We start from the raw sequence: 12,292 nt of genomic DNA, 5'->3' as shown, positions 1-12,292 counted from the left end.
CTTCGTACTATATACTGGGCTATCATGAATCGACGTCCTGCAACCTGCGATGCTGGCCTGGGCTTACTGGGGGCTGTGCAGACGCCCGAGGCTTCCCTTCTTTCCTATGGCCTCGTGTCAATCGCAAGGCTGAGCTGTGACCGGCGTGACTTTTAATAAACTCTCCTGATTAGGCAACTCTCTTATTTGCAATAAATGGCTCGAAGACATGAGATCACACCACACAAGGATCAATTTCGACTAGGTGAATGCAAATATCCACGCTGTTGTGGCTACTGGTGCCCTCCCAACTACGAATCCCTCTATCATGGAACATTAACAGTCGGCCTCCTGCGCGGCTTATGTCCATCTCACTAACATCTAACATGATGAACGAGCTTATCACCTTGTCTCCAGCGAGGTCCGCCATCTCCTCGACCCCGAGAATCAGAAGTTCGGAGGTGTTCATGGCTCACTTCCCCATCCACTGGTCATTATATCCCTGATAATGTCATTGGAAGCAACCAATGAACTTTGCAATGTTCCAATGGGGGAATATAGTCCTGGAGTGCGAATATCTGTACCCACATGCTTAGAAAAATGTCGAACGATACCTTACGTGGCCGAAGCGTTGTTGAACAATCCGTACTAACACCCGCCGGACAGGTGTGTTAGTAGATGACGTTCTCGTCTTGATTTGGAACTCTCCAGATAAACTCCCATCACAACATGGCATAGCCAGATAGATAGAGAATTGGGGTGATATGCTTCTCGGAGTTGGCATTTCCCGCTTACTCAGCACACTCGGGCTTAGCCGTTCGCCGACTCGGAGACTCGGGCGTTGTTCCCAAATCCAATCCTGAAATCATGCCATGAATCGCACCCTCAGCGCCCCTTTCGGCATAGCTGCTCGCTTAATTCGATCTCACTGCCGACGCACCTGTCATCCGGGCTCAGCCAGATGAGCACCACCGCCTCTGCGCCCTATGGTGGCCGATTGCGAAGTGCCTGTGACCGTTGCCGACAGCGGAAGGTTCGTAGGCGACACGTGACATCTTGGAAATAGAGAGAATGCTTCGAACTAATCATCGTCACTCGATTTCCAATCGTCACAGATTCGTTGCGATAGAGCCAAACCGGCCTGCGAGGCCTGTCATTTTGCCTCGACTCCTTGTATATTTACTCCGTTGCCGATCCAGCCGCGGAAGTCAGTCCGCGAGTAAGATTGACCCCTTTCCCACTTGTATCTGATATCATCCTTGATTGACATTCATGATCAGACAGTTGCATGACACCAGAGCTGAAGTTCGCCGCTTGGAAGAGGCCTTGAGAGCGGAGCGGGGTTTCCGTCAGAGTTCCAGTCCCAGTCTCCATCAATCCCCCGGGCTCGTCAATGATCTCTTTGATTCCCGTGGCTTCGATGTGACGTTGAAAGCTTTTCGGTGGCATCTTGCATATTGCACTCCTGGGTTTGCTGCCTCCATACAATCGGATCCAGCCTTCGACCTAGAGGAGCTGTTCGACCGCGTGGCGGATTCATTCGACCTGCAGTTCCGTACGAAACCCGCCCGAGTAGTCTTGCCAAAATGGCCTCCGCGCCACCTGATCGACGCGTCGTTGGAGTACTTTGCGAGCAATGGATTGTATTCAATTCACCCGGTAGTTGACATTGATGCACTTACGTGCCTACTTGACGCTTCTGACTTCGAAGGCTATGAGATTGGTACAAATGTTGCCGACCGGGCCTGTTTAGCGGCCCTAACGGCAATGGTTACTAGGATTCGCCGACAAGAGCCTGCATTTGCTGATGCAGACCCCGATGCTTATGTCCAAGCAGTGCTTTCCGTGCTACCCCAGCTGATGATGGAACACACCAACGTTCGAGCTCTGGAAACTCTGATTATTCTCGTAGGTCAAAACTCTGGCAAGTTGTTGCGTCCCGCGTCTAAATGTCATAAAGGCTCTCTATATCGCCCCTTTGGGTCAGCCCCAAACTGCAGAAATGCTACTCGCTATGGCCGTCCGGATCCTGTTCAATTTGGGGGCACACAGAACTAGGTCGACTGATGAAGATACCGCCCACAAGCATCAACATCAGCATCTGCGGGCTCTGTTCTGGACCTTTTATGCCGTGGATAAAGAAATGTCGCTGCGGAAATGTCAGCCTCCGATGATCAATGACGCTGACTGCGACTTGACTCTACCTGATAAGTATGTTGCACAATCCTCTGAGCACCAGTTCTTCACGTCCGAGTTGTCACCCAAGGAACTTCTTTACCCCTCAGACCTTCGTCTGGCTATGCTCAAATCAAGGGTTTACCATTTGCTCTATTCCGAGCAAAGTCTGAGCCATTCGAGGGCCAGACGACTTCAGCTCATCCGCGAACTGGACCAGGAGCTGAATGACCTGAAGTCTCAATTTCCCTCCGCTTGTAAACCTGATGCCGTTGTGAGCGGAAGCGTGCCAGATTACCTCATCCATGATCTCAGTTTACGGGGCGTGAATGTGCATCTCGAGTACTATCACTGTCTTTCGAAGATTCACGGTGCAAGTGCCATTGGCACACCGGCTCTACAGAGTCTGGCCCCTCCATCTACAAGTATGGAGTTATGTTATCAGGCGGCACGGTCCACTTTGATATATCTACGTCGAATCCGCCATTTGATCTTCCCCGAAACATTCTGGTAAGTGGCTGCGTTGATTAACGACGCGAGTAGTTCTGACGTACTCTTACAGGATATATGCGCAAATCCTTCTAACGTCGAGTATCTCACTCTACATGCGCATACTCTCAGCTCCCAAACAATGCGATGTCCAGGATGATATGCATCTACTAGAGAGCACAATCGATGTTTTCCACCAGCTAAATTGTGTCGAACCAAGCAACCGTTTCCCACCATTCGTTATCATTGAAGCTTTCATCCAAAGATTGACACTGCTCGCCGAGCAGTCTATATCGGAAGCTGCGAATTAAAACCATGTCATTCACGTTGCTGAAACGTTGTGTGATGGGCATCTGACTGTCATCAATCTGCAACCACCCGCATGACAGCGGAATGCAGGATGCCTCATTCAACCCCAGCGTACAGGATGCTTGACCTTTTGGAACTGTACATTCTTGTCATTTTGCACGAAAGGACAGGCCTCACCTAGATGCTCCGGACTGGGAATTTTCAGTGATGGGCCTGTCCAGGAAAGCTTCAATGTACACATTCGAAAGATAAGACACTTATCTGGCCATATCCAGTGCCGGGGATCTATTCGTTGCGGGGTTACTGCAACCTCTCCCAGCTTGCTGACTGATTTCCGAGTCACGAACACCAGAGTGCTTTCCTGCTTCAAGACTTGCAAAGTGGACGTTTGCAAGTAAAACAAGCCCCCAGTCGGATGCAGACAATATGAATATGAGCACATGTGCTTTAGAAACATCCACTACACTCTATCACACTGCCTACGCCAACACAATTATCTTTGACGCGAGTGGTGTAACAACCATCTGGTGTGGGTAATGTACTTCTTTCGGAGTCAAAAGTCAAAAGCACATAGATGACAGATGCAATAGAACTGGTTGAACGTCCACAGGTTGTCTGGTAATGACCTCCCAGTCGCCTGCTATTATTGCAGCCTTGTCAGTTATTACCCCTTGTCTGAAGCGGGGTAGGTGTCCATGTATAAGTCAATTCCGATTCAGCTTCCTTGAAGCAGCCCTCATTGCACTCCGTCGCATTGATTCGAAATAAGTACCCTCTGTAGTCAAAGAGCAGCAAGCATACAAAAAGGCAAGATCAGAATGAACTCCGATCAGCGAGCTACCGATGGCCCAGAGGCCAGCCCGAGGAATCTGGAAGGCGCTGGCAAGGAGCCAAAAGCCCTCAGCTCGGAAGATCGTGCAGCTATAAATCAAGCACTTATGGATCAATTCAACATCGCTTAATTACCGACGCTGGTCTATCAACTCAGCGCGAAAAGGAGCGAAGGCGAAAGGAGGCTAGGCAGTCGAGCGACCAGTCTAAGCGTTAGCTACGCCTCAGCCCTGTAGACGCTACAAGAGCTGATAGACCCCTATTCCTGGAGACAACGATGCTGTCAATATGGAAGAGATGGAAAGGACGGCAACTTCGTCCTCCGAAGAATCCAGATGAGGGAGTAAGTGCGTGAGTGAGAAGCAACTGCGTGCCCAGCCCTGATGTGTATGATAGAGATGACCTGCTTTGCTCAAGATGCGCTTTTCCTCATGATGTCTCAGATGCCAGGTGCAGGGTACTAGTTCCCAGGGCTATTTATGAGCCTGCTAGGTGCCATAACTATCCAATTTCCCCATCCTTTTCAGTCATAGTCTCAGTCATCTTGAATCTATGAATACTACCACGTGAGCTAAGTTGCAGCAGAACGAACACTCATGTGATTATATCAACAACTAGCTTCAGAAAAGGAGCACAGCTACAAGGTTCATATTCTCCAGGCCATGTTTGGCAACAGCCAAGTCCCTTTACATTTCAGACTTTTCAATGAATAAATGTGACACAGAGGTGTATCTCTTTTGACGGCATAGATTTTGATGACATCCAACTCCAGCAGTTCGACGCTTTCAAACAAGAGTGGATCAGGCTATGTTCCACCTCATCAAAAGGGATTTGTGACTTGGCAAATCATTACCAAAAACGCGATGACTGCTTACTCCGGTCAATGCACTCTGGCTCATTCAATTTTAGCCTAAGATTGCATTGGGAAGATGGCGGCGAGGACTGGCTAATTCGATTCCCATTGCCTGGAAAATCGATGTTTCTAGACGAGAAAGTCCGCAGAGAGGCCATGCTGGTGGAATTTGTCGGAAGCAGGACTGAGATTCCTGTCCCTCGCGTCATTGCGTATGGAGCAGCACATGAAAACCCGACTGATCTTGGGCCCTTCATTATCATGGCCTGGATTGAAGGAAGGAAGATGTCAGAGATCCTTCGAAAAGACACACCAGGGGAGGATATTTTGAACCCCGATATTGACTCCCGAACCTTGGGCCTTCTTTATAGCCAAATGGCTGAGATACTGCTGGAGCTTTGGAAGCTCGACTTCGATTGCATCGGTTGCCTAGGTCAAGACCAACAAAGTGGGCAGTATATGGTTGACGGCCCGCCTTTGACATTGGAAGTCAACGAGCTCATGCGGACTTGCGGGTTGGGGAATCGCACTCCTTCAGGCGTATATCACAGCTCTACCGACTATATTGCATCACTGTTGCAACTGCAGTCAACTCACCTGAGGGACCAACAGAATAGCGTGTATGATTCCGAAGATTGCCGGGAGAAGTATGCTTGCCGCCATCTGATGAAAGCTATAGCCTTTGATTTCATTTCCCAAGCAGATAACCAGGGTCCGTTCAAGTTGTTTTGCGAAGATTTCGGACCTGGCAATGTCCTTGTGGATGCCTCCCTCCGAGTCACGGGAGTTATTGACTGGGAATTTTGCTATGCAGCTCCGTTGGGATTCGCTGGAAGTATTCCGTCCTGGCTCCTTCTTCAACGACCTCATCGAATCATTAATGAACTCGGTGGTGCCGGGTTTCTTGATATATTTCTCCCCAAAGCAGAGATTTTTTTTTTTTTTTTTGAACTGTTTGCAACAGAAGGAGGGAGCCACTGGGGTTAGTCCTGAGTGCCGACTTTCAGCACGTATGCGAAAATCAATCAAAGACAAGAGCGCCTGGTTTATTCTTGCCGCACGGATGGTATCATCTGTTGACATGATCTACTGGGAGTTACTCGATGAATTCTGCTGGAGACCGCGGTCAACAATTGCAGAGAGGGTCCACAACGTCACCACGATTCCAGAGAAGCATAGAGAGCGCGAGAGGTTCGTACGCCTCAAGATCCGCCACCTTCAGGAATACTATACCGAGCTTGGAGAAGAATCAACAGTCGAATATGAGGAAGAGGGGTTTACAAAACCACAAGAGACTTTCGACCATGGGACGAGGTGTGCTGAATCATGTACTTCACTCCCTTTTACAGCCCTGGGCGCAGGAAGCCACGTCTATTTACCGCTTTGTATTGGTCTCTTTTCACTGGGCTGCGTGGTTGGCCTTATAGCGAAGAGGATTATCGTCAGGTGACGGCCTACTTCGATTAATGTTCCTTGCGTTCATCCTCGCATTGAGAGTATATGTTTGGCGAGTATTCACTGGTTTGTACACAGGGTTAGTTTCCCTCTCCCTCATACATCATTGTCTTACATTATATCAGACAATGCATTTCCCATGTTGCGCAATCAATCCGTACATGCCTTAACATTGGCTTCTCCAGCTGCAGTATGACGAGATGACTTGAAAAGCTCTTTGACAGAAACTCCGTCTGAGTTGCATATTTACTGCTCATGCATAATGCCGTAGCCGAAACACTTCAAGCAATGCAGAAGTGGCTCCAGAACTTCAAACAATTGAATGATCTGTCCCATCGATCATCTAATCCAGAGTAGTCTTGCGGCCATGTGCGACGACTCTGCTCCACTGCGTAATCGAGGGGCGTCTTATTTTGAAAATCCCTGACATTCGGGTCCAAAACGCCGTGCTCTCGAAGAAACTCTCCGAGGTGATGGTCGAACACACCATGAATGGCACCATGATGCATAACAGTTCTCCCCTCAAGATCCCTTGCTGCCAGATCCACTCCACACTTTAACAGAATCTGAAGGATTCCAATGCCTTCTTCCCTGTAGTGCATGAAGAGATGTGCCAGATTCTCCTTGTGGTGGTTGACACAGAGCGGGTCGGCACCTTTGTCCAGAAGGAGCTGGAAGATCTCTCTATCAATATACAGATGGGATGAACTCATGTATAGACTGAGGGCGGAGTTTCCCTCCCTATCAACGTCGTTGACATTGCAGCCACATTGTACGAGAAAATCAATCATCTCAGCCGAGCAGAAGATGGACGAAACATGATGGTGTAGAGGATTCTTGCCGAAGTGGTCAAGTGAACGCCAAGTCTTCGAAAGCAGGCTTTCACAGGCCGTAGACATGAAACGTACGACTTGTAAATAACGGCCACGTAGCGCATAGTGAAACGGGCTCAACCCATCGATATCCGGCATCAGAATGTCATGGCCTCCATTTACAAGTTTGCGAACAACCTCCAAGTTGCCTGCCTTGCTCGCAAGGTGAAGACAGCTCTGGCCGGCCCCGTTTAGCCTAGAACTATCGGCGCCTTTCGCAACGAGTTTGCATAGAATAGATGACGCATAGTCCCTTTCAAAGGGAATCACATGCTGTGGATAGTCCCCTTGGTCGTTGGCTAAGTTGACATCGACACTGTCACTGGAGAGAAGTACCTCAATAATGTGTACTCTGTATCGGTCAATGGATTCGTATACATCATAAGCCTCACTTTCATAATCCGTGATCAAGTCTCTCAGCGACTCCGCTGCGTATTCACCACTTATCCATGGATCATGGTACTTGTGCTCGAGGAGCTTGGGTCTAATCGCCAGATGCAGTGGCGTGTCACCAGTATCGGAACGAGCATTTGGATCAGCCCCATATTGGAGTAGTAAGGTCGCCATTTTCGCGGAAGTATTAAGGGCAGAGAAATGAAGCGCCGTTAAACCTGATTGCACGCCTAGGTTCGAATGTTGTTCTGGGCTGTGGTCCACTTCATATGAAATGCAATTGTTCACCATTCTCCCGGTCCAGCACCGCCTTCGAATCCTGAAGTCCACGTAGAATCCGTTCTGAAGAAAAACCCTTGCTAGGTCTTCTTTTTGGTGTCCAATTGCGTAAAGAAAAGGTGTCATATTTTCTTTATCGCAGACATATGGAGAGGTCCCCCGGTCAAGTAGGAACTTTGTCATCGCGCAGTTGTTGTACTGACTGTTCTGGCAAGTGATATGCAGGGCGTTTTCATGATAATTGTTCACAGAATTCACATAAGAGCCACGTTCAACTAGGAAACGCATAGCTTCAATCTGAACAGCCTGGGCTGCAATAAGCAGCGGGGTTTGGCCGCGGGAATCTTTGTCTTCCAAGCTCGCTGGGAGCAAGAATGAGATTAAAGGGAGAATTCCCCAGTGGGCTGCAACGTGAATGGGAGCAAGGCCAGGACACAATTCTCTATATGAGCTTCCTTTCAGGTAGCTGTAATAATCCAGCCACCTGCCCCACGTTTCGAGCTGGATTTGGAAGAAATCTTTAAACTCCTCCCGGATGGCAAATTCCGTTTGCGAAAGCCTAACATGCTCCGGCCAATACAGTACTGAATAACACAGAAAACCCTTTTCGGGGTCCAGTTCTGATTTATCCATTGCTGGCTGGCTCTTGTGCAGAATAGTCTCGATGCACCGGCATGACAACGTGTAATTTGTTCTCATTGCATTGATCTCCTGTATCTCGAGCAGTAGAAAGTCTCGGACAGAACTATGCAAAAGTCGCACATGGCCATTGTCGATGACAATCAGTAAGCGACACAGTTCGATCAGTTCCCGCGTGAATTGAAGGCGACTCTCCATATCTGTGTCAAGATATAATCGACATGCTTCGGCCATTTCTATGATCGTCAGGGGTCGCTGGGCGAATGCAACAAAGCCCAGTATCTCCATTACTACTCGATGATCGTCCTCGTCACAGTCTGAGACGGCTGCAAGGAGGAGTTTCCGATAAAGCGAATGTAGTTCCTGCGGGAGAGCTTGCAGGGTCTCTACTGCCCTTCTGGATTGCACCCGAGCCAATTTGGCACAGGCAATTCCTACCCAGAGGAATGTCCCAGCAGCCTTTTCCTCCAAGATTTGGGACACTTTCTCAAACACTGATTTAGGGTATTTTCTGCGCCTAGCAAGGCCCTCCACTCTGTCCTTAATCATCGCTCTGAGGTCGTTTGTGATCTCTCGACACGACCCCAAGTCCATGCTTTTGAATGCGGATAGGTATTGTTCAAGTTCGGGATATGGACGGCTGAGAATTAACAGATGTATGCTAGACGGGGCTGAACAAGTAGGCCTCGGGTTATTGAACGAGTGGTCAATTTGTCGCAGCAAGGTTTCCTGTGAGTCAGAATTGCATTCGTCCAGAGCATCGATAATGCAGTAAATTTCAGGCCCACCAGGGACCCGGCCAATATCCAATAATAGGGCCCATAGAGCATCAAACGATGTGAAGAGATGCTTCCCCTGGATCCTATATTTTGAGAGCAGTGGTTTTAGGAAAGGCGGGTATTGACTGATTATCTGATATAGAAGGCCTCGCAGTATGCAAATCTCCATTCTTCGGAATTCAGAGCCGGAGTCGCAGAAGAAGGATGCAAGAACCCTGTCTCCATTCGAGAAATAGTCGGTTCTCGGGAGTTCCTCTGCCAGTGTGATGGCCATTGTCGATTTGCCGGTCCCGGGGTTGCCATAAAGCCACAACATGTTTAGCCCCTGGCCATCAATGTCTCGGTCCCGCTGAACCCAGCATTTCAATTCCTCTTTCTGTAAAATCCAGCTGCAAGTCCCAGGAGTACGGTCCCTCTCTACTTGCTTTAACGCGTTCATGCCCTTCATTGAATCAGTGGTAATCAGTTTAAACAGTTTTTGCATGCAAGCCTTTCCCTCTTCGGTGATTTCGAGTACTATCAAAAGAGTGAGTGATGGCCATTTTTCAGATACCTTATGACTTACCCTGGTCTTGAGCGACATTGCCTTTCACTGGCGGAACAATGGATAATAAGGCTTTTGAGTAGACAGCTGCCGTAAGAGCTGCATATTGTTGCCATTCATCCGACTTGTGGGAGTCACAGTAGTCGCAGATGCCTCGCACCACCAGGCATGGAAGCTGATCCATAATGCCAGCCGCTTCCATTTCGAAGCAGAGTACGTTTAACTCTCGAGCAATGGCGTCTCGTGTCCTGGCATCCTTCATGAGTTGATTCCCCGATGCGATCAAGCCATAATGAACACACGGTTCGTCATTTGCTCGTGGTGCACGCTGCACCAGCTGATTCTTGTCACAGGATGAACAGTCTTTCCTGCTGCTCTGATGATCATATGTCGAGTGGAAAAGCCAATCGTTAGCGGGCCGGCCAAAGTCCTTCTGCTTTGTCCGGATGATCTGCAGGTAGTCAGATGGAAACCTTCCAGTCTGCGAACGAGGTAGCATAGTATCGCCGGCCATCCGGGTCAAAGCAGTCAACAGAATTTGCGGGGGCTTGTTGAGCGCACCCGTCCGCTGCAAGGAGCCTTCAAGGCATGTCTTCCCATAGTCGTATTGAATCACGCCGCCAGAAGTTTCATTTGGCACACTGACGACCACATCGCCGAGACGAATATCGGTGCTTCTGTTAGGCACGCCTCCTCCAATACCAACCACCAGCCCCAACCGAAGGAAGGGGAATGTTAGTCGCATCTGAGTTACCACAGACGTGGCAGACGTTGTTCCGTAAACACCATAGGGCAGAGAGGCGATCACTACGTTTTTGCCGCCCATTCTACCCAGCAAGTAGTTGTTTTCATCAGTTGGCAGTTGTGAAAGTGGACTGTGGGTTTCATCAAACACAGACTCAGCAGCGGCCCTTTCAACCGGCAAGGCACAAATCCACGCGATTGTATAATCGCGGTGAGTTAGAGTTGGAGTCGTCATTCTTGCACATTAGCTAGAGATGATGTGGTACACAACCGAGTGCCAGTTACGCCTTGTGGTCAAGTAGTCCTTTAAAGATGATCTGGTAACGGCTTCACTGCCAGACTCGGGGGAGGGGTGATCAGCCATGTCGGGCTGAACAGACAAGGCTCGATGTTACCAGGGTGGTATAGTCGGACTGCGAACAGGGGTGCGCATATAGACTGTCAAATCATAGTGAAACATGACTGAGGCTGACTCCTCTTTCCAATCATTTCATGATCGTATGTGCCTTGCTTTAGTTAACAAAGTTGGGTATTGGCGGGCTCTCCCTGTCAGCTTGCGTTTCCTCGACAGCCTTACTACTAATACCATCAGCATAGTAGCATAGTCTGTTGTGGCCAGGTCATATCTTGTCCCTGGTCTCAGAAATAATCATTATAACCATCTGATGCTGTGCAGTAACTCGTAGCTATTTCTCCCCTCGTCCTTGTTAATCTCCCAAAGTTCCATTATAACTGTCTTTGGGACCACTAAAGAGCCTACCAACACATATCCCCCTCATATGCTGCCGAGTTTCTCTTGGAATAGATGGCCGGATTTCTTACACGCGCTGGACCCGGACCTGGTTCGGTGAAAAGACGACCAGAAGGTCAACCTACTGCTGTTGCCCTCGCTTTGGGCGACATAGACTAGCAGATCTATACTCAGGGTGTGGCAAACCGCGTTCTTGTCCTTTTCATCTTCACTGTCATACTTCATGGGTCCGTGAGTTGGACTGTTGATAAATTAAGATCGAGAAGACAATTGATAATGTATCATTAATGCTTGCAGCAAGAGTACAAGTAAAGAGTATAGGGCAGATAACCCCAGACAAGGGGCCACAAGTAGTGTCATTTTCATAATTGGGTCATTGCATTACCTGGCGCAGGCACTGGAAAAGAGCAACCCCTTACCCTTCTCTGAGGGCTATCGGGCAGATTAGCCCTTGTTCAAGGTTTGAGATCCTCTCGCTCCAGAACTTCATACAATTTGTACCCCGAAGAGCAAAGGCTGCTGTCTCTTCAAGGTCGGAGCGGCTCAGCTCATCCAAGCGTTTTTTCCAGAAGCGCCATCGCGAGATGCTGAATCCGGTTTCTGGGTGAACACCATGGTCCTTTGCAAGGCTGCCAATAGTCGAATCATCAAAATCGTGACTGGCAAGGCAAAGACTTTCAATCTTGTAACCACATAACTCAAACCACACCACAGCCGCTGGCACCATGTCTGCAATTGGTAGTTGGTCAATCGGTGAGCCTGCAGCTGTCGAAACCAATGGTCTCGGAGTCTCCAGTGCTTCTCGTAAGATCCAAATAGCACACCAGCACAAGGCAGGATCCCGGACGACCCAGGACGCGAGGCGAGCTATAAAAGCGCTAAGATTTCTGCGTTGGCGTACCGGTAGTTCCAGGCCCCTTTTCCAATGCTCATATATTTGTTCGACGAAGAAGGGCAGATCACCCCAGATCTTGCCGCCAGATGTCAACGCTTCTTCCTCAATCCATTGGCTTGGCCCGGCCCTTCTTCGTGCGATTCTATGACTGGAGCCACAACCCTGCGAGTCAACGTACCCATCTCACGGGCGTGTAACACTTCGGCCGCCAGCCGGTCTTGAGCGGGGTGTTTGGCGTCTGTGATTTTTGCACCCTGGATCAACTTATACCACAGTTCTCGCAAGTCATACTCGTAGAAAACTAT

At 49.1% G+C, this 12,292-nt stretch overlaps 4 protein-coding genes across 4 annotated transcripts; 3 read left to right on the top strand and 1 right to left on the bottom strand.

Moving 5' to 3' along the window:
- Positions 1 to 940: 940 nt before the first annotated feature.
- Positions 941 to 2,954, top strand: AFUA_7G06320 (Zn(II)2Cys6 transcription factor; the record flags this gene model as incomplete). The annotated part of the gene is made up of 5 exons (XM_743785.1): positions 941 to 1,012; positions 1,095 to 1,198; positions 1,260 to 1,887; positions 1,940 to 2,664; positions 2,717 to 2,954. 5 exons carry the CDS (start codon positions 941 to 943, stop codon positions 2,952 to 2,954), a joined length of 1,767 nt encoding a protein of 588 aa, XP_748878.1.
- Positions 2,955 to 4,666: 1,712 nt separating this feature from the next.
- Positions 4,667 to 5,623, top strand: AFUA_7G06310 (uncharacterized protein; the record flags this gene model as incomplete). Its single annotated transcript, XM_743786.1, has 1 exon — positions 4,667 to 5,623. The coding sequence occupies one exon, from the start codon at positions 4,667 to 4,669 to the stop codon at positions 5,621 to 5,623; it is 957 nt and encodes a 318-aa protein (XP_748879.1).
- A 76-nt stretch (positions 5,624 to 5,699) lies between these two features.
- On the top strand, positions 5,700 to 6,086 carry AFUA_7G06300 (uncharacterized protein; the record flags this gene model as incomplete). Its single annotated transcript, XM_743787.1, has 1 exon — positions 5,700 to 6,086. The coding sequence occupies one exon, from the start codon at positions 5,700 to 5,702 to the stop codon at positions 6,084 to 6,086; it is 387 nt and encodes a 128-aa protein (XP_748880.1).
- Positions 6,087 to 6,372: 286 nt separating this feature from the next.
- AFUA_7G06290 (Pfs, NACHT, and Ankyrin domain protein) lies at positions 6,373 to 10,576 on the bottom strand (the record flags this gene model as incomplete). The annotated part of the gene is made up of 4 exons (XM_743788.1): positions 6,373 to 7,285; positions 7,427 to 8,136; positions 8,377 to 9,569; positions 9,619 to 10,576. The coding sequence occupies 4 exons, from the start codon at positions 10,574 to 10,576 to the stop codon at positions 6,373 to 6,375; spliced, it is 3,774 nt and encodes a 1,257-aa protein (XP_748881.1).
- Between the last annotated feature and the right edge of the window lie 1,716 nt (positions 10,577 to 12,292).

The sequence above is a fragment of the Aspergillus fumigatus genome, chromosome 7 (assembly GCF_000002655.1).
Source record: "Aspergillus fumigatus Af293 chromosome 7, whole genome shotgun sequence".
NCBI lineage: Eukaryota > Fungi > Ascomycota > Eurotiomycetes > Eurotiales > Aspergillaceae > Aspergillus > Aspergillus fumigatus.
This window is presented reverse-complemented; position numbering and strand designations above follow the sequence as displayed.